The sequence below is a fragment of the Zea mays genome, chromosome 9 (assembly GCF_902167145.1).
Source record: "Zea mays cultivar B73 chromosome 9, Zm-B73-REFERENCE-NAM-5.0, whole genome shotgun sequence".
Lineage (NCBI taxonomy): Eukaryota > Viridiplantae > Streptophyta > Magnoliopsida > Poales > Poaceae > Zea > Zea mays.
The window spans coordinates 8,898,936-8,919,927 of record NC_050104.1 but is presented as its reverse complement, the minus strand read 5'-3'; the positions used below and the strand labels follow the sequence as shown (position 1 = coordinate 8,919,927).

Sequence of the window (20,992 nt, the reverse complement as noted above, 5' to 3'; positions counted from 1 at the left end):
TTTGTTTAATTTTTCCTGTCGGTTTTTAAGTAGTTTTGGAACATAAGCATCTTGTGGCATTAGCCCAAGGGAGAATGTTGAGAAAAACTTCTTGGTCCAGAAAAGCCCATATAACTATAAATAGAGAGGATATGTCTATATCCTATAACCTTTGGACTATGGCAGCATACAGAAAATAAAAATTTAGATCCTGTTGGGACCATGCTTCGTCGCCGAAGGTCCTACAAGAAGAAACACCTTCGACAAATCTGTTTATACGTGATACCGAAGCTACCGTTCATGAAGCTTCGATACTATAACGTATCCAAAGACAAAGGATCGAACCGACTTAAAGATGGAATGACTTTTTAGTCCATAAGGGTCTGAGTCATAATTGTAATCTTCTGTAAGGGGCATGATTGTAATTTCTTACATGCTGCGTCATGTGCTTATAAATAGATGAACAGTACTCCTTTACTGTTCGGGCAATCTTGTAATTGCTAACGCATCACTCTGGAATTATTGTTTTCTGCCAAAACGAAGGTATAAAATGCATTCAAATATAATGCTTTAACATTTAAGATCAGTGAATAATGTTTTTTATTCTTGACATTCTATAATATTTTATATTTTATATTTCATTTTGCATTGTTTTACCTTTGATCACGAAGGTGTGACCTTCGTGATATATTTTTCATAACCTTTGTCCGAAGTTCATTAAATCCTTGGGGAAGTAATGTTTCAGCGGATGAAGGGCTTTAGCATTTAACATTCTATGTTGCATTGTTCTTAATTCATAGTATTTGAGAACAAGTCCCCAACAGATCCTCTCCACACTTTTGCATGTTTGTATTTTTTTATTTAATTAGGTGGATTGATGAGGATTGAAGTGAATTAATTTTTTTCTATACAAATTTAAATATAAGAGGATTAAATCTTGTCTAATTTATAGATTAAGTTGAATACGGGAGTACTCAAAAGTCGCAGGGGCTCGTACACTGAAGCTCAAAAGTCGCAGTGGCTCGTACACTGAAGCCACGCCGCATGGGCGCATGGCGACTGCGACGTCAGGCACGCGTCACGGTGCACTGGACTGACTCCACCTGCTCATCGTCTTCTAGAAGCTTGGCCGGCCACCCACCAAGCGATGAGATGGTACATTTCTGTCCACGACCGCTGACAGATGGGTCCGATAGAGTCTCAGCGGTCGGTCACCACTCACCTAATCGTTGTCATTCACTCATTCGTCAGGGCAGGACTCTACTCCACACCAACCCGAGAACGAGAACATTGCCGCTCCTGCCCGTCCCCACAGCTCACTGCGCGTGTGCGCCACTACACCAACCGTTTGGTCCGCCGTTCGGGGATTCCTTCCGCACTACTACATAGTAGCACCCGTGTGGCCGTGTCCGAGCTACCCACGCCCCCAACGCCAAGAACGTCGACGGGCACGACGGCATGGCGGCGGCGGACCCGGACACCGAAGTGCAGGCGGAGTTCCCACCCCTCGTCCGCCAGTACAAAAGCGGCCGCGTCGAGCGGTTCTTCAACCTGGCCCCGCTCCCGGCCGGCACCGACCCGGCCACGGGCGTCGTGTCCAAGGACGTCGTCGTCGACCCGGCCACCGGCCTCTGGGCGCGCCTCTTCCTCCCCGCCGGCAGCCACGGGAAGAAGCTCCCCGTCGTCGTCTACTACCATGGCGGCGCCTACGTGATCGGCTCGGCGGCCGACCCGATGACGCACGGCTACCTCAACGCGCTCGTCGCCAAGGCCGGCGTCCTCGCGGTCGCGCTCGAGTACCGCCTCGCGCCGGAGCACCCGCTCCCGGCCGCCTACGAGGACTCATGGGAGGGACTCAAGTGGGTGGCCACCCACGCCTCCGCCTCCGCCGCCGCGGGAGGAGGACCGGCCGCCGAGCCGTGGCTAACCGAGCACGGCGACTTCTCCCGCGTGTTCCTGGCCGGGGCCAGCGCGGGGGCCACCATCGCTCACTTCGTAGCAGTCCGTGCCGGTGAGCAGCACAAGAGCGGCGGCCTCGGGATGCGGATCAGGGGGCTGCTGATAGTGCACCCCTACTTCAGCGGCGCGGCGGACATCGGCGACGAGGGGACGACGGGGAAGGCGCGCAAGGCGCGGGCCGACGCGTTCTGGCGGTTCCTGTGCCCTGGCACCCCCGGGCTCGACGACCCTCTCTCCAACCCGTTCTCGGAGGCCGCCGGCGGGAGCGCGGCGCGCGTCGCCGCCGAGCGCGTGCTCGTCTGCGTCGCCGAGAAGGACGACCTCAGGGACAGGGGCGTCTGGTACTACGAGAGCCTCAAGGCCAGCGGCTACCCTGGCGAGGTGGAGCTGCTCGAGTCCATGGGCGAGGGCCACGTCTTCTACTGCATGAACCCGCGCTGCGACAGGGCGCGGGAGATGGAGGAGCGCGTCCTCGGCTTCCTGCGCAAGTGAGCGAGCGACGGAGCGCGCGCCTTGCTACGCGATTGAGATGGAATAATTTCACCGTTTCCAGATGTGGAGGCGTTTGAGCATGAGGCCATGAGGGTCTTATTTGTTTGCTTAAGATCAATTGATTGAAGTTTCGAAATCTATCTCACCGCACTTGTCATGTGTCTAAATTTAAAAGAAATGAAAACGAACCCATACCGTCTCCCGAATTGCAAATTTGTAACCTGTTTTACTTGTTTGTTTTAGATTTTTGCTAGCTTCTTACAGCGACAGAAATAACCAGGCTATTTGTTCGGCTAGTTTTGAGAAAATAAACTAATAACGTGTTCAGGTAATACAAAAAACTAGCCAAAAACTAAAAGTAGGATGCCAGATTAAGTTTAAACCAAAAGACCGAATGCTCCGAATCAAACGCCCTACATTTACAGTTCGAGCATCCGACAGAAGTACAGAACGAATATATTATTTCGGGATCGGGAATCGAACAACTTTCGGTGTACTATTACAATTGAAGTATCCAAATGATATATTTAAAATAGCATAAAAAACTCTTATTCATCATCTCGGTGGTGCTCATTTGTTGATGAAAGCCACGATCCGCTCCTGGAGCTGGACGCCCTGCTCCGAGTCCAGCATGTCGAAATGGAACGCGTGGCCGACGCCCTTAGACTCGAACAGCTCGACCTCGCCAGCGTACCCGCTGGCCTTGATCTCCCGGTGGTACCACAGCGCGCGCTCCTTGAGCAGGAAGTCGTTCTCGGCCACGCACACCAGCACGCGCTGGCACGGGATCCCCGCGGAGGCCCTGCGCGCCGCGTCGTCCACGAACGGGTTCACGCGCGGGTCGTCCAGCCCCACCGTGTCGGAGACCACGAACCGCCAGGTGCGGTCCATGAACGGCCGGATCTCGGGGCCGAAGGCTATCTCGCCGCCCACGGCCTCGCTGCCCGTGAAGTAGGGGTGCACCACGGCGAGCCCGCGGATGGTCACGCCGTCGGGGAGCGCGCCGGCGGCGGAGGCCCGCACGGCCGTGTTGTGCGCGATGTTGGCGCCGGCGCTGCAGCCCGCCAGGAACACGCGGGACAGGTCGGCGTGCTCCAGCAGCCACGGGTCCTCGCCGCCGCCGAGCGTCGCCGCCCACCGTAGCGCCGCCCACGCGTCGTCGTACGCCGCGGGCAGCTTGTGCTCCGGCGCGAGGCGGTAGTAGACGGACACGCCGATGGCGCCCGAGCGGGCGACCAGGTCGTTGAGGTAGTTGTGCGTGCCCGGCCGCGCCGGCGAGCCGACCACGAACCCGCCGCCGTGGAAGTAGACGACCACCGGGATCTTGCCGGCTGCGCCGGGAGGGAGGTAGACTCGCGCGGAGGCGGGGCCGGCGCGGATGTCCTTGGACACGACGCCGGTGGCTGGGTCCGTGCCAGCTGGGACGGTGGGGGCGCCGCCGGGGCGGTGGATGCGGCCGCTCTTGTACTGGCAGAGGTAGGGCGGGAAGTCGAAGACGACCTCGGAGTCGGGATCCATGGCTGCGGTCGGCGAGGAGGGGTTGGTGGCGGTGGAGTCGCCCATTTGGGTTGGGGGAGGAAACGAGCTGGCTACCTAGCAGTGCAACACAGCGAGGCGATCGAATTTCAGCCGGAGGGGCTTCATGAAGATATATGAAAATCGCTGCTGCAGCCTGCAGGTGAGGGTTGGTGAGAGTTGACTTAGGGGGTATTTGGTTGTAGGGATTAAAAATTAGTCTCTAGTTTTTAGTCTTATTTAGTTTTTTTTTCGCCAAAATATGGACTAAAATGATTTAGTCTTTAGTCCTTCACATATGTGCTAAAAGGGACTAAACATATTAATTCCACATTTACCCCTCATTTAGTTCAATTGTACTAATAGCAGGAGAATGTTAAAGGTCATTTTAGTCTTCTTATGAGTCATCATTTAGTATATTTTTACTATTTTTAGCTCTTAAAACTAAACATGTTAGGGACTAAACTTTAGTCATCTAACTAAACTTTAGTCTCTAGACTAAAGAAACCAAACATAGCCAATAAAAAACGGCACTCAAGTTTCAATGCGATTTTTCGTTCCCAATCCCAGGTGGTTCAGAACCTTTTTTATTAAAAAAAAGTGATAGCTTCCCATGTGGTTCAGAATCTTTTCCATTAAAAAATATCACATTACAAGTCCGGTTGGTTGGGACGTTGGGTGGTTTAGACTGTCCGCACCCAATCATACGTAAATTGAGGATTTATATAATAGATGACACTTTAAATTGGAGTTTGAAATAAAGTATAAAATAGAGAATGAGATAAGAATTTTATTGGAGACAGCCTTAGAACCTATTTATTTCAGCTTATAGATTATATAATCTAGATTATAATTTATCGAGATTATAATCTACACATAATTGTTTGGCTGTCTAGATTATAATGCAAATTACTTATCTCTAAGGCACAAATGCAACAATGCCCTTGTTACGTGTGATTTGGGAGGAAAGAAGAATGGTAGCCCGTGTAATTTTAACATAATTATGAATAGTGGATATTTTGTCAAAAATAATCTCAAATAAGATAATCTTGAAGACATTATGAGATAATCTGAAGTATAGGTTATATAATCTGGTTGTTTGTTTACTAGCTAGATTATTTACGCTAGATTGACAAATTATAATCCAAAGTAAACAGTTCTTAGGGCCTTAGACAGACTCCAACAGCGGTGTTTCCTACCCTATATTAAATATAGAGAACACTTCTTTATTTTTTTAATATAATTCTTTAATATAGAGAGGTTTTCTCTTCTCCATCGACACGCAAAAATCAGAGCAAAACACTAATATTCTAATATATGTATTTAACATAGAGAGATGGGATATAGAAGATGTTGTTGAAGAGAAAAAAAATAAAAGATTATGTAATAAAGAGATATATAAAATATGGTAGGACATAGTCCTAGCACCTAACCAAGCTTTTTGGACGCACCATGTGCATGTTTGGTTGTCTGTTAAAAGTGATAGTGTCCCATGTGGTCCAGAATCTTTTCCATATGGGCAACCAAACAAAATTCTACCTAGCGCAGATTTCATTAGTACATAGCAACCAAAAGTGGTTCTTCCATTAGATAAGAGCTAGTTTGAAAACTCTATTTTCCTAAGTGATTTTTATTTTCCCACAGAAAATTATTTTATTTTTTTGGAAAAATAAAAATCCCAAGTTCCCAAACCAACCCTAAACATGGTTTATTTCCTATAAATTCCACAATGCTACCGACACCGATGCTTCATGCTAAACAAAAAAAATCCACATGAATTTCGACAAAATGAAGATAAAATAAATAAATTGTCAGAGCATCTATCTCCAAGGGACTCTTATTTTTTACTTTCTATTTGACTCTATTTAATTCTTCATAAATCTCTATTTAACTCTTCACAGATATTATAATTTATATGTAGCATCTTATTTCAATATACTAGTTAGCTTTGCTAGTCGGAATGACTAGAGGACTTGACGAGTTAGATAACTAGTCTGTTGAAGAGATATTTTACTGTTAAATAGCTAAAATTTAGCTTAACGAGTTATTTGGCTAGTCTCTTGAAGATCCTCTTAGCGCCGCCCGCTAATTGTGCTCGCCAAGCGAACATGCATGTACTGGAACTGCAACTGTAATATAGTGTTTGGTTAGGAAGTGGCGTGCAGCGTGCTTGGTTTGCCGTATCGTTAGGTCCAGAACCATCCGAACCTAAAAGACCGCGGCTGAGAATGCCAGAATGGTGTTTTGTTTGCGGTGTCATTCCATGCCATGCGTCAACTCCCAGGAATCGGTGAAGTGACGGACGACCTGACTCTACATGCACGCAGAGCCGACCCATGCCGAACAGACCTAGCTTTGGTTCTAGTCCATAAACCAAACACGCTGAAGGTCGGTGTGGGATGGTTCCATTCCATCCTTGGTTCTTGGACCGGATGAACCACCAATTTTCTAGTGGGACGTTCTTGACTCTGGCTTGAATTGAACAAATCACCACTAGAGCTAGGTCTGTCCCATCCTTCCTAGTCCCTCCAAACAAACACTACTTAATACAACCCAGTCATCAGCATAAAAAACTCGACCTGAAAGAAAGATAATTCCTAGACATTGTATTGAGAACTAAGAAGATTTTTTCACATAAACCAAGAAAACCCCTAAATCATTGTTTCATTCATACACAACGACACCATAGCACACCGTAACCCAGGACCACGATCGGACTTTAAACTTGTGCTTTGGCATAGAATAAATGAGAGATTTTTTTACCACGACATAGAATTTGATCCCACGGAAAGCCGAACCCGGACTGAACCCGGACTTAAAACACGTAACCAACCCAACTAGAAGCCCTTCACGCCAGTCATCAGCATAGCCACACGTGTTTTTACATAAATCATCACTGCTCTTGTACCGTAGGAACATAGCAGCATGATTAAAAAGTATGGTACACACTAGTCGAGAAGAACCTCGATTACGTACATAAGATGGACATCGATTTGTCCTCCATTTCATTCCGTTCAGGCAGGCAATATACACCTAAGAACCCGTACAGTCATGATGAGCCTGTGAGCGTGTTACTTACCGCGTTTTGCACGGAGGCAAGCGAATCGATCGCAGCCTTTGTGAACCAGCTGATCCCAACCTTCACCCGGTGCTCATCCGTGGGCATTCTGAGGCAGTACACGAGCTTCCGAGCTGCAGAGCCAAGTTCAATTTCAGCTACAAATACGCGCGCGGAAGTCGAGGAGCGTGCACCAAGTGTTCGTACCGGCATGTCCGAGAGGTCCTTCCAAGGTCAGCCCTTCAATGAAACTTGCTGTTACCGCGGCATCATTTCTACCGAGCGTCATCATCTCGCCGAGGTTCTGGAACCTGCAAAACATTCGATATATTTGAGGTCTCCTATGGAGTTCAGCCCTTCCTAGTTCCTGCTAAGATATGAGCTACTGCTGGCATGAAACTGAACGAATTAGCAATGCTTTGGATAAATGAACACGGACAAATGTGCAGCCAGATCTGAACCTGAACGGCAGGAGAGGCCGGTCATTTATTGCCGCCCAGAGATTCCATCCAGCAAAATCTGCTTGTTGGAAGGCAACCTAGGAGATCGGAGTTTCTTAGTGACATGACTAGCAGTGCAGGCTTGCGGCATCAGCCTGAAGAGAAAAAAAAACCCAACGACTCTCTTACCTGTGCAGTGGCCGGGAGGAGTTTGCCTGATGGATCCCTTAGAGCTGCTGAATCGCCAATCGCAAATGTCCGGGGATGGCCTTTTACTTGAAGGGTTTCCTCTGTCTCCACCTGTCCTCGACCATTCAGAGGAATAACATAGGGAGCATCAGGAGGCTGTAACCGTGGAATCTGAGATGTTGAACCCACTGTCCACAGCACCAAATCGGCATCGAGGGTCTGCCCTTTGAGGCCTCTTTCAGCAGGTTGAAGGTCCAAAATTAGTTTCCTATGATCACCGTCAACTTCAGAGTATGTAACTGTGCTACTTGACTCATCAGATGTAGGAGCCTCTTTGATGCAGCTCACAAAATATCCCAAGAAAAGCTGAATATTCCGAGACTCAAGAACCTGATAGGAAAGTAGTGGAACCAAAATAAGTGATTACCTGATCGCTCAGAAAATATAATTTCCTCAACTGAAGTACAGATATTAAAACAATATAATCGTGGGCCAACACTGCTACGTAAAATAGTAAAGGAATAGCGTGACTTCTCCATGTTGTATTGCATGGGAATACATGATCCTTGAACAACCCAATGGAAATGAATTGTTTGGTGACATGTTACAAAAGGTAAAGGGGTTTGCATGATAAATATAGCAACATTGCACTAAAGCTACAACCCTTCAATTGGATCAGAATTCAGACATGAGATGACCCCAGAGCATCCAAATGGAATATGCAATCAATTACAATTTTAATATAAAGCTGACCAGAATAGTTCATTATATATGAATAGAACCTTTTAGCTTCTTACCTTCAGAGCAGCGTCACGATTTCCTTGTGGAGCAGTGGGACATACGGTTGTTTGAACATTTATTGCCTTTACAGTCCCAGTGTTTTTTAATCTCTCAGATATAGTCGCAGCTAATTCAACACCGGAATAGCCCAATCCCACAATTGCCACCTCAATAGTAGGGGAACTCTTACCAAACCTTTTCCTCTCTAGCATTTTCAACTTGCTTTCAACCCTCTGCAAAATAATAGTTAAGAAATAAACGACAGGAGAATTCAATAGTCATGGACTCATAGATGAGCATTTGAGCTATTTATATACAACAGGGATCTATAATACTAGAAATAGCAAATAGAAGCCAGAATAACAAATGCTTGATATATAGAAATAATTTATCCTATTTTTTAAAAAGGTATTGAGTTATTTCAAAAAAAAAATCTGATTCACTTGTTACACAGGTTGTCAAAACAAATGCATCAGGAAAAATATTGATGACTGTTGTCTCAAGGACCCACAGTTGACCAATTAAGCTATCAATGAATTATGCTGCACAAAAGGATCCGTAATCCCTGGCCTGAAACAGATAATTCAGTCATGTCAACAAATTCATGACATATACTCCCTCTGTCCCAAAATAGTATTCGTTTTAGCTCTTAGTTTTTATGTTTATATTCAAACGAATGATGACGAATCTAGACACATATATAAAACATATACATCAAGTGTTGAATGAATTTATTAAATCCCTAAAACGAATTTTAATTTGGGGTAGAGGGAGTATCAAATAGTGGCCACCAATGTTAATATTGATTATATTTTTTGAAAAATAATTGGTTTCACTAAAAGACACATTGCAGATATAACAGTAGTAGACTCTGATTGAAAATTTGTAGCGTCAACCTCATTGGGCATGGAGTGGCATGTAAACAAAACCTAACACAAAAGGAACATTATGAACCTGTGTCCTGACCCCCTAGCTCGGTTTGCTAGCCCAACTGTTGCTCGTTTACAACCCTTGTTATGATTCACTTGTTGCAATAGTATATTTTACAGGCTAATATTAGTAGTTCCATTGAGTATGTATACACTTTCATGAGGTGGTTTGTGCTTACCAAGGCATCCTCTAATGTCGTGAAAGGAAGCGCATATTCAGCAGAACCGGGAACAACATCAATTTTAGCTTCAGCCCCTAAAGCTAGAACGAGCCTGGCTGCCCATTCCAAAATAAATGTCAACAACAAGCTTATTGTAACAGACAGCAAAAAAACTAATCTAGCCATCTACATAAATAAAGTAGTTATAGATGTTACTATTGTGTTCTATGATTCCCTGCTATCAATTATTGATAATCTACTTGTTGAATGAAAAACTATCCATTCATATCATGATTCAGAAGTGGTCCGAATCAATGGACACAGTTCAGGCAATCCTAAGTTCACATTAAAAATTAGTGAGACAGACATTGGTAGTTTTAATGTTACATAATCTAAAAACTTTGTAGCAGCAAATAACAACTTGCTCTTATGTTTCAAAAACAAATATCCTTAAACATATCTTATATGAAAAAAATGAATTATAGCATACTACTTCAGAATTTCTCCTGGAATCCTTGGACTTGAAAGCCATTGCAATCATGTAGGATTATTCTTACCAATCATATTCAATGACAGTGCCACTTTCCAGATGAACAACTCCACCAGTGCATGGTTCTCCAGGTTTTCTTCTTAAGTGATCAGAAGGGCGCAGAAGCTTTACACTGTCTCTCACAAATTGAACACTAGTGTTTTTCAGCAACTCTGTAAAAGATGGAGCTATCTCCCAGATATCCACTTCTGGCAACCAGATCAAATAGCAACAGATTGAAATATGAAAACATGTGAAAAGGAATAATTAAAATCATTTATACAATTGAAACAGAAGTACCTCCTGACAATAGCTCGTACAACATGGGTTTAAATACAAATTTATCAGATTGATCAACCAGAAGAACCTGCAATTTGTATTACTTTATTAGTAAACTATTACAGTATGATCACATAAATTCCCATGAAGAAAATTTATGTGGTTTATAAGGAGTGTAATTTCCTGCAGATCAAGATAAAAGGATACATAGGGAATTTGGAAGAACATTCTAGCATAAGAGCATCATCAATTTACCTGAGGCCTCTTATCATTGGGCCACACAAGAGATTCAAGTCTTAAAGCGGTGTACAGGCCACCAAACCCACCACCTAAAATGCACACTCGTGGTCTCTGAAAATAAGGATTAAAAAAGCACATTCAGTAACAGCATTATTAATCTTATAGTTAGAATAACTACATTAAAAATCCAGCTGACCTAATCATAACAAACAACTATCCTAAGCAAGGCTCACATAGATGAGAGAAAAATATTCCCCAGTTCGTAAAGAAGCACACAAAATATGTATTATTAGTAGCGTTTATCAAAAGTTGTATCTCATGAGTTGGAATGCATTTATACTAAAATTTATGTCAGGATGATGTATACCTAAGTCTAGTCTCTTGCAATTGTAACATGTTAACATTTCCCACAAATTATTAATTTATTAGCCACTAGTCATTAGAGTAGGTGAGTCTAAGGTGAACCAACTCGTGAATAGGTGGAAAAAAATATCAGGGAACCGCAGGCAATCTTAAGTCGTTGATACTTGATAGCCCAAATCAGTCGACCTGCTTATCTGGCCAAGAGTATAATGGAAATGGTGCTGCTTCGTCAGTCAATGTAGACCGAGCAAAATCACCATCACCAGAGCCACTTGAAGCCATGCACCTAAACAGTGTTGATGGCAGCGCAAACATATTTGAAACACCAGCACCAATTGTCCATGAGTTCTTCCACAGATTCCTACTTCCTGTCAGGAACCAAAGCATAACCGGTTAAGGAGCCAAACAATATTTACCTAGATGAATTCGTAGCAATTGTCAAATTGAATACAAAAGTACTGTGAAATGCAATTAAATAGTGCCAGGAGCTTCTCTGTCCTATGAATGCGAAACACATAGGTTTGAGTAACAGTAGAATCCAAAAACTATCAAGCGAGCCCATCTACTTCAAATGCTTCAACAACCTAACTTTTCCATCTTACTTGAGATCAGACTTTAAGACATTCTTACGCTATCAGAACAAATAGTGCAAGAAATAACATCAGAGCAAAAAAAAAAAAACGAAAATATTTATCGTTGGCAAGATAAGTAAAACATGAGTCAATATTCAAACTATTGTCCTAGCTAAGCTAAATCGTGACCCGGTACGCGCATTGACCAGCACATGCTAACCATCGGACGTAAAGCCCAAGCCCAACATCGGGGAAACAACCCACAAGGTAGGCAGTAAGCGAACAGCTAAGTCAGATAACCACGAAATCTGGAGGCGAGAGGGAGCTCGTGGACCTCACCAAGTGCGAAGCGCGGCCGCGCCGGGGTGGGCACACGCGGACCAGCAATGTGCGACGGGCGACTCCACGGCGCCGCGCGGCAGCTCATCGGCGGGGAGCGGACGAGGGCGCGAGACGTGGCGCTTGTGGAGGCCGACGATAGGGGAACAGAAGCGAGAGGACTGAGGAGCCGCAGCAGGGGGAAGACAGCCAGCGAGCAAGGAGGGGCAACAGCCGAGAAAAGGGCTTTACGTGGGCTTGATGTGTTGAAATATCATAAGCGAGAGGAGCCGAAGTCGTCGGCGTGGCCCATGAAGTTCCTCAAAAAAACACTGCAGCGATAAATTCCTAAAAAAACATTTTTTACAGAAAAAAACTGTTTTTATAGGAAACAAGGTGTGTTACACGAGTTTAGAAACATCATGGACACTAAAACGCAAGCGAAAAAGAAAGAGTGCTGTCCTCGAACTTAGTATCTTCTTTAAGGGCTAGTTTGGTAACCACATTTTAGTTCATTTTTCTTTAGAAAAATAGGAATTTTTTAGGAAATTAGAGTTCTCAAACTAGCCCTAAACTTTTAAAACCAAGAAAACGGATACTAGAATTTAGTCGATCGGCCATCCAAAATCGGGTTTAGATCATCTCAATACCACCGAATTGGATGCTTAAATCTGAATTTAGATGGATCGACCAAGTTTCAGTATCTGTTTTCATGATTTTGAGAGTTCAAGGATCAAGTAACACATCATTTGTCAAAAGAAGTAATTTGTCACGCGTATGCTCTGATGATCTCTTGCGCAGGGTTGAGTAAAAAGGACCTGCAGGATTTAATTCAAGAGGGAGCCAAATTGCTGGTCAGACCGGCGAGCGTCAAGCTGGATGCATATGTTGCTGATCAAGATAATGAGGAGAATGACGGTGAGGCGGAAGACTAAGATGTCTTTGATTGATGCTTTTCGTGAGCTGGGAAGTGATATTGTTGGACACCGTCATCTGGTTGGTGGAAATTATGAAGATGTTCTTTTGTTTCAAGTTTTTTTTCTCTCTGCTACATGAGCAGTTTAACTGTCTCCTTCTCCTGGTGATGTGAACACCCATAACTTGATAGGAGCTTTGTTCTTCCAAAGTTTGCCATTCTCCTGTTAGATTTTCTCCTGGACATTAAGGCTATGTACACCAATCTGGTAGAATATTTCTCTGGTGTTTCGGAAGACCAAGGTCATGTTTGTTTTAGCTTTTTTTCCAACTTCTAGCCACCGGATGTTGCTGCAGACTTTCAAACGATTAGCTTTTCAATTCGCTTCTATAAAAATGATTTTAGTTAAAACCGTCTAAAATCAACGTGAATATAGAATTGGCTGAGTCGTTACGATATTAGGAATCGTCAGTTTGTACATCTGAAACCTTATAAACTCTTTTATCTTCCTGCACAAGTAATCTCCATGATACTCAGATACTCTCTACAGCCAAATACTCAGATAGTATCTAGATTGTTCATGGGTTTTCAATTGATCCATTTCACTTATCCCCAAATAAATATGGTCAAAAGAGGTAAACCAGATCCAGTAGGGGGGAAAAGAATAAGAACAGAATCAACAATCCTAGCCGTGACGACCCTGCAAGCTCTGAAGCTAGAAACACTTGAGACTGTCTTCAGCGGTTCCCCTAAATTTCTCCCCCTATATCCCACTCACGTGCCACGTCAGCAATCTCTCTCCCCCTATATCTCCACGCTCTACAGCGGTTCCCCCTATAACAATCCTCTATACCCCACCACACCAATATTATATACTTTCCTCATCAACTAACTCAACTACCATGAAATATTAAAATTATTTTTATTTATTATTTGCATAGTACACGGGGGAATTTTGGTCCACATGTAATTAGCAAACTTCATAATTACAATTAATACGTTAGTATAAATACGGTACAATTTGATGTATATTTATAAATACAAAATTCTTATTCTTCTAGTACACGACACGAGTGGCTTGCACGACACGACTGGCTTCTACCGGAAGCCACGACCGTCTGGCTTCCTTCACACACCTAAGTCACCTATAAATAACGTACCCTGGGTACCTGCTCCACTCATCTACACACTCACCTCTTCTATATCATCCGCCATTTCATAAGAAGACCGTACTACGCACTCGTAGTTTAGGTCGTCATGGAGTCATTGAAAAGCCTTGTGTTGTCCTCGTCATCCGACGATTCCGACGATGAGATTGAAACCTTGTTGCTTGCCCAACATGTTGAGCACCTTGTACAAGGAGCCACGACCACGCGCCGTAGGCGCTCCTCATTGCCTCGTCGAGTCATCCATAGGGACCACGCTGCTGGAGAAAATCTCATCAAACATCACTACTTCGGACCTAATCCTGTGTATCCATCACATGTTTTTCGTCGAAGGTACATTTCCTAAGTTATGATTTTACTTTCATTTGTAGGTTTGTTTTGTTCATTTTTTGGTTTATTTTCGTTTATAGGTTTCGGATGCATCGTCCTTTGTTCCTACGTATCCTTCGTGCCATTCAGCGAGAAGACGAATACTTCACTATTCGTTGTGATGCAACAGGTTTAGCAGGGCTTGGTCCATTGCAAAAAGTTTGTGCAGCATTGCGTATTCTTGCGTACGGGTTACCCACCGATGCGGTAGATGAGTACATACAGATTGGACAAACTACGGCTAGGGACTGCCTTATCCGTTTTTGTCGCGCAATCATATCTTCGTTTAGCCAACGATACCTTCGTATCCCTAACCACGACGACATTGCTCGCATACTACGTGTAAACGCCGAGAGGGGGTTTCCTGGTATGCTAGGCTCTATCGATTGTATGCATTGGGAATGGCGCAACTGTCCTACTGCATGGCGCGGACAATTTTGTGGGCGCAATTCTAGGCCAACAATGATACTAGAGGCAGTCGCTGGGTACGATTTGTGGATTTGGCATGCCTTCTTTGGAATGCCTGGTACCAACAATGATCTCAACGTGCTTCATCGGTCACCTGTGTTTGATCCGTTACGTAATGGGACGATGCCACCAGTGAACTTCACTATTAATGGTACTACTTACAATTTCGGATACTACTTAGCAGATGGCATATATCCAAATTGGCCTACATTTGTAAAAGCTATTTGCCACGCATTTGAGGAGAAAAAGGTTCACTTTACAACCAAGCAAGAGAGTTGTCGAAAAGACATTGAGCGAGCTTTTGGAGTTTTGCAGGCAAGGTGGGCTGTTCTACGTGGACCTGCTTACGGTTGGGATCGTAATCACCTCGCAGAGATGATGACTACTTGCATTATTATGCACAACATGATTGTCGAGGACGAAGGAGATGGTGCAGCTAATGTCGACTTCATTGGGCCTTCAGGGCCGCCTGAACCGTGCAACGATACTGGTGAGGGCCGCAACGAGTGGCTCAACAATCATATCCGCTCGGAGTTACCCAACGATCCGGACCAGGACATCACTTGTCAGGCAACATACTTGTCTTTACAGCACAACCTCATAGAACACCTCTGGGCTCGTCGAGGCGCCATGGGTTGATGCTTTGTTTCCGAATTAAGTGCTACACCAATGTTGTTTTCTTTTAATTATGAACTACATGATGTATCCCAGGGTTAGTAGTCGTATGTGCTTTGTATGTCCGTAGTTCAGAAGTCATGTTCCTTGTTAGTGTAATGGCTGTGGTACAAATAAGTTTGAATATGTTTCGTAACCTCAAGTAATGTATCAAAATCCTTATTATCAATATCAATAATGTCAACTGAAACAATGTTCGAAAACCAAGCTGATTAACTCAAACAAATAACGAATTGTTCAACCACTCTAAAATAGACATGTCCAAACACAGAGGACTACGGTTCGCCGATACAAAGGTGACAAACACCTTATCAAATACAGTATTACTCGTCACACAGGATTGTTGATGAAATATTCGATTAAACCTTGTTTCATCGCCGTGTATACAACTCTCATCTCTTCTGGTAAAGCATCCATATCCATGGCAAACAGTTTGTTGAGCTCTTCAGCCTTTTGCTTCCTATCTTCCATCATCAGTTTTTTTTGCTGCACTTCTATTTCCTTGGACTGAACCTCCAACTTCTTCAGTTCAACTTCCTTCATGAACTCAATGTTCTGTTGTTTCAGCTCTGTTTTTTCTTCACTTTGCTTCAATCGTGCTATCTGAATGTCATGGATTCTTGACAGGTAGTCCGTAGATTCGGATGCACTGGACATTGACTTCTTCCTTGATGCTTTCGTTGAGTCACGTCCTAATGGTCTCTTGCCTTTTGAACCACCTTCATCAGTGTGTACTTCATTAACAGAACCAGTAGGTGTAATACTACGTACTGGCTCAGTCCCCGCATTGCCTCTCCAGGGGCTGCCATGAACCATGGCATCCCATTTGGGTTCGTTTTTCAGGCGAGTCCAGCAGTGCATGAAATGGAATGGCTTTTTCTGTGATGTTGCATACAAAGTTGCAGCTTTCGATGTCTACACAAGATGTATTACCAGTTGTCAGTGCACAAATAACATTACGTTGACATCTACCATGAACATACATTTACTTTTACAACTGAATATAACTTTACCTTGTCGTTATCTATAAGGCCACTTTGGTTTTCCCTGAGGACTCTTGCGTAGAATCTGGCAAATTTCCCTGTTTCAGCTCTTATTTTGTCCCACCTGCTGCTGAGAGCCCTATTAAGTCTCAATGGAAACTCACCTCTAAGTTCGTTGTACCTTTTCTCTATTCTAGCCCACAAACCCTCCTTCCTCTGCCCTGTGCTAATCACTGGGTCACTACTAATCTCTAACCATGTTTTGCAAAGCAACAGGTCTTCATCAGGTTTGAAGTTCTGTTCCTTCGTCCTCCTAAATGTCCCTGGTGTATCTGACGGCTTGCTAGGGCTGTTAACTTCCTGGACGCTGTGTTCTGCTTCGGATTCAAATGGTGTAGGGTCAGTCTGGTTGGGAACATGGGTGGGCACCGGTGGACATGGATTGTGTGGATACAATTGTGCTGGACCGAAACATGGTTGTGTAGGAGGACCCCCAGGAGTTGTCATACCAAAATATGGGTTCCATGGTGTACGAAATGTATATCCAGATGGGTCATTAGGTCCCTGGGACCAGGTAGGATTTGTCATTTGGGAATTTGAAGGATTAGTAAATGTTGAAGCCTGTGTTGGGTCGAACCCTTGGGGCTGCCACATCGTAGGATCCCACAAGGGTGGGGGGAAAATTTGGTTACCTGTATTGGGGCTGGCAGCAGGTGGTCGATAAGGAGTGTTTGAGTTGTTGTCAGCCATTCTGGAATGAAATACATAAATACATTAAGTTGGACAACACATAACAAACTTGAACTGTAAACGTGAGACTTTAAAGCATTGGAAATCGGCTTCAGACATTACAAACAACAGGATGAAGCATTGGAAATAAGTTCAGTACAAAAGGATAAAGCATCCCAGAACAGGTTCGTACAAAAGTAAGATAAGCTGGAACCGTTCTTACATCGGTTACTGCAAGCATCAAACACATACCACTGTGGTTGCTACTTTATTTGGATGCATTAGTACTACTACGACCAGGATCTACGTACCCTTATTACAGGTTCCAAATGCTATACCTAGTGGACCTGTCGGAATCGTAGGAGTCATTGTCACTGGCTTCATACAATTCTGGTGAGGATGGGGGAGTGAAAGTTATTTGTCTAGGCACGGGCTTGGCATCCTGAGCAAGGGTAATTTCTTCCTCCATCCTATCCTTCTCTGGGTCAGACCTTGCTTTGCTCTCAATTGCATCTTGTTCCATCAGGTCTACCTCTTTTCGAATAGCAAGTAGAGCATTCAGAAGGTAATGCTCGTCACCCAAATGACGGAAAGCCTCTTCTAAAAAGGTCCTAATATTGACTGCACGACTTTCCACTGAGGAAGCAAGATTGAGGACCAAGTTTTGCACGAGTTTGACATCATGGCTGCTCATCTTGTTTTCAATCGTCAAGAACTTCCTCCTTGGCTAGACAAGGTGCATAGATCACAAAATTAGGGGCACTTCGGTTACTATTTGGGTACATTCAAGTGTTAATGTGAGTTAGGAAACAAAAGTTGGTACCAATGCAATAAACAAATGTGAAACAGTTACAAATAAACAATTGTTGCAATTTACCAACAATTATTGGTTGCAATGTGTATGCCCTGTAACTTATTTGATCACATTATCCATGCCTGGGTGACCATGTTCGTGGCTTCTAATTTTAATGAACATGCACAACCAACATGGCAGCACAGACTTCATAAATGGACAGTACACTTAACAAGTTCTTTATAAACAAATAACTAAAGCGAAAAAGGATTTAGAACCTCAGTTAGTTGAAGTGGACGTCAAATAATGAAATAAATATTTGAAGCTGCATAATAAGTGAAGGGTTCGTTAGTTGCATGCAATGTTTACTGATGTATCAAACAAAGGGGTTCTATGTTAACTAAGTGGAGTTCATAAACAGAGTAACTTATGCATAATACAAAAAAAGTGATATGCATCAAACAAAGGGGTTGTCATGACCAAATAAACGGTAATTCGTGCTTTGTTGTTGGCATTACAATATGAACAATGATTTGTGTACCAGCAAGACTGAGCAATGAACATACAACTGACATGAGCACATATTATTTCAGCTGATGGACTAAGGTGGTAATACAAACAGTAAGCACGCCATGATGACGACTATGAAAATCACACCGGACTCTTCGTGTTGTATCGTATGCTCGAAAAACTATTAGGCTTCCACATGCTCTACAAGTTAACGACGGATCAGGTCAGTGTTAAAGCCTAACAATAGGCGATGGGGACAACCAGTAAACCCTAACTGGCCAAATCGCCATGAAAAAATTAATCCAGCTACTAAATCAAGTACATGTACATGTAAACGGTACGGTTTAAAGACACGGAGATGGTTTTGGGTCACGGATTGAATCCGACATGAAAAACTGGGAGGAGAGAATGGGCCGTACCTTCGACGTCGCAGCTCGAAAGAAGCAGATCTGGTGAGCGTCGATGTGTCGCCGATTGGAATATGTCGCCTTGACGTGAGTCCCGCAGACGACGAACTGGCGTGCGACGACGACCGACGGCGGCGTCTTCGCACGGATCGACCGGGTCGCCGCACGGCGAAGCTGCCCAGGGGATCCGCGTGGACGACGGCGTCTGCTTCTCGCCGCCCGGAGGAAGCCAAATCAATCGCGGCGGATGGCGGATCGACGGCAAAAATCTCCGGCGGTGGTGCGGTGTCCGTGGAGTCGCGTGGTGGTCGCTCCTCGGAGTTTTCCGCCCGCGCGGGCTTCTCTGGGAAGGAAGCAACCGGAGGGCACGCGAGCGTCGTAGCGTGCCCATCCATTTAGCGGGAGAGAGAAGGAATCGGGAGGGGAGAGGAGGAGGAGGAAGGCGGTGAAGAGAGTAGGGGCGCACTATAGCCCCTAAATCGGCTACAGTGGTAGGGGAGGGGGAGCCAAGGGCACACCGTTGAACACAGTCTGAGAGTATCAAATCGGAGCTCTACATCGAAAGGGAAGAGAGAATAAAACGATCGACCCAAGCACAGAGAAACGACAGAATATAGTACAGTCCAGTTGCATATGTAGACAAAAAATTGACCTGTCCGAGGAGCAAAAGGACAAATTGAAGGGGAAAAAAAAGACGAACTTTAGGACAGACTTTCTATCACACCATATACGCCGATAAAACATCCCGACGAGCCAAACGGGGCGTGATTCCCAAAGTCCAAGCAAGAACCCATGACAAATAAAACCCACGTGCCAGCGAAAATAACAAACATATATAAACCATCAGACGCCGGCTATCAAACGGACACCAGATCAAGTACGCCGAGCGCTAGAGACACGTACGCCCGAGTGACACACAAGGTTTTTTCTGAAGATCTATCCGTCTTGTACCCGCGCGCGTGCAGAGATCTTCCATCCGAAGCTTGTGAGCTGGGATTCTAGGCTGCGGCTGCAGCTGCAACACCACAATCACAGCCAATCGAAAGTGATTTAATCCTGTCTAATCCCTTTAAATTCAGTTGTAACCCAATAAGGTCTAAGACGGCCACGCGAATATAGTAAAAACCAATCTTACCTAATCGGCAGTTTGGATCATATAATCTGGATAGATTATAATTCCAAACAAACACTCCTACAGTTAGAAACTTCATATATATATATATATATATATATATATATATATATATATATATATATATATATATATATATATATATATACTTGTCAAGAAAGAATAGTTTTTATCGTGCCATTGTATTTGCTGGATACCTCCCTCGTTAAACACGCACGGCGACCAACTTTTTTGCAAATTGACCCTTTTCGCGTTTTTTTTCCACATTTATGCCCCTGGCAGTTTCATTTCAAAAAATGGACCCATAGCTCGGCGCCGTCATCATTGGCGCCGAGCTTCTCTGTGCCGGCGCCAATAATATTGACGCCTGTCTGGCTGACGGGGATGCCCACGAGGACGTGACGTGTCAGGGGGTCGGCGCCAAGATCTATGGCGCCGACCCCCAGTCAACGCTGCAGTCAAAGTTGCAGGGGTCGGCGCCAAGATCTATGGCGCCGACCCCCAGTCAACACGGCAGTCAAAGTTGCAGGGGTCGGCGCCATAGATCTTGGCGCCGACCCCCGTATATTCAAACAAAAGTTTACTTTCCGCCAGCCGTCTTCTCGCCTTTTCCCACCGCGCCTGTGCCGGCCGCGACGCCCCCGGCCGCTCCGCCCCGCCGCCTGTGCCTGCGCCGCCCATCCGGCGCCGCCCTCTACGGCCTCGCCGCCCCGCCCTTCCCACCGCGCCCGGCCGGCCTCGCCGCCCATCCCACCGCGCCCGGCCGGCCTCGCCTCCCCGCCCCCGGCCGGCATCGCCGCCCCGCCCCCGGCCGGCCTCAAGCTGCGCCGCCCCGCCCACGGCCGGCCTCAAGCCCGCGCCGCCCCGCCCACGGCCGGCCTCAAGCCCGCGCCGCCGGAGCCAGCCCCGCCCCGCCCACACCAAGCCGCCGGAGCCCGTGCCCCGGCCGTCCTCACAATCACCGTCCCCTCCCGGCGGCAGCGGCTCGCCACCGGCCATCGACACGCCGCCCCGCTCCTCGCCCGCGTCGTCGTCGTCCAT

The 20,992-nt window shown here is 45.3% G+C and overlaps 4 protein-coding genes across 7 annotated transcripts; 2 read left to right on the top strand and 2 right to left on the bottom strand.

Moving 5' to 3' along the window:
• Nucleotides 1-1,372: 1,372 nt before the first annotated feature.
• On the top strand, nt 1,373-2,563 carry LOC100283424 (uncharacterized). The gene has a single exon (NM_001156325.2). It carries the CDS (start codon nt 1,438-1,440, stop codon nt 2,428-2,430), a length of 993 nt encoding a protein of 330 aa, NP_001149797.2. The 5' UTR covers nt 1,373-1,437; the 3' UTR covers nt 2,431-2,563.
• Nucleotides 2,564-2,806: 243 nt separating this feature from the next.
• Nucleotides 2,807-12,018, bottom strand: LOC100282489 (uncharacterized). 4 transcript variants are annotated; one of them, XM_035962262.1, is made up of 12 exons: nt 11,825-12,016; nt 11,100-11,281; nt 10,566-10,661; nt 10,332-10,398; nt 10,060-10,240; nt 9,521-9,614; nt 8,430-8,645; nt 7,633-8,022; nt 7,465-7,541; nt 7,211-7,314; nt 7,025-7,137; nt 2,807-4,102 (listed from the first exon to the last, which is right to left on the bottom strand). In XM_035962262.1, the coding sequence occupies exons 1-12, from the start codon at nt 11,910-11,912 to the stop codon at nt 3,092-3,094; spliced, it is 2,619 nt and encodes an 872-aa protein (XP_035818155.1). In that variant the 5' UTR covers nt 11,913-12,016; the 3' UTR covers nt 2,807-3,091. The 4 variants fall into 4 exon arrangements, with proteins under 4 accessions (XP_035818155.1, XP_008658603.1, XP_008658604.1 ...); XM_008660381.4 differs by having other exon boundaries at nt 2,864-4,023; nt 11,825-12,018; XM_008660382.4 differs by having other exon boundaries at nt 2,864-4,023; nt 9,521-9,618; nt 11,825-11,999.
• Nucleotides 12,019-13,976: 1,958 nt separating this feature from the next.
• Nucleotides 13,977-15,361, top strand: LOC111590128 (uncharacterized). Its single transcript, XM_023301044.2, has 2 exons — nt 13,977-14,218; nt 14,296-15,361. Exons 1-2 carry the CDS (start codon nt 13,977-13,979, stop codon nt 15,359-15,361), a joined length of 1,308 nt encoding a protein of 435 aa, XP_023156812.1.
• A 165-nt stretch (nt 15,362-15,526) lies between these two features.
• LOC103637878 (uncharacterized) lies at nt 15,527-19,366 on the bottom strand. Its single transcript, XM_020544318.3, has 3 exons — nt 18,832-19,366; nt 16,411-17,131; nt 15,527-16,312 (listed from the first exon to the last, which is right to left on the bottom strand). The coding sequence occupies exons 1-3, from the start codon at nt 19,212-19,214 to the stop codon at nt 15,728-15,730; spliced, it is 1,689 nt and encodes a 562-aa protein (XP_020399907.2). The 5' UTR covers nt 19,215-19,366; the 3' UTR covers nt 15,527-15,727.
• Between the last annotated feature and the right edge of the window lie 1,626 nt (nt 19,367-20,992).

Bases quoted from the DNA above. Each gene is read 5' to 3' on its own strand.
- LOC100283424 (NM_001156325.2), top strand. From the start codon at position 1,438: ATGGCGGCGGCGGACCCGGACACCGAAGTGCAGGCGGAGTTCCCACCC.
- LOC100282489 (XM_008660381.4), bottom strand. From the start codon at position 11,912: ATGAGCTGCCGCGCGGCGCCGTGGAGTCGCCCGTCGCACATTGCTGGT. The intron at 11,282-11,824 runs GTGAGGTCCACG...GGTTCCTGACAG, and splicing joins GCGGCCGCGCTTCGCACTTG to GAAGTAGGAATCTGTGGAAG. The intron at 8,646-9,520 runs GTAAGCACAAAC...ATTATTTTGCAG, and splicing joins CGACATTAGAGGATGCCTTG to AGGGTTGAAAGCAAGTTGAA.
- LOC111590128 (XM_023301044.2), top strand. From the start codon at position 13,977: ATGGAGTCATTGAAAAGCCTTGTGTTGTCCTCGTCATCCGACGATTCC. The intron at 14,219-14,295 runs GTACATTTCCTA...TTTCGTTTATAG, and splicing joins TCACATGTTTTTCGTCGAAG to GTTTCGGATGCATCGTCCTT.
- LOC103637878 (XM_020544318.3), bottom strand. From the start codon at position 19,214: ATGGATGGGCACGCTACGACGCTCGCGTGCCCTCCGGTTGCTTCCTTC. The intron at 17,132-18,831 runs GTACGGCCCATT...ATTTCATTCCAG, and splicing joins TTCGAGCTGCGACGTCGAAG to AATGGCTGACAACAACTCAA. The intron at 16,313-16,410 runs GTAAAGTTATAT...CATCTTGTGTAG, and splicing joins GCCTTATAGATAACGACAAG to ACATCGAAAGCTGCAACTTT.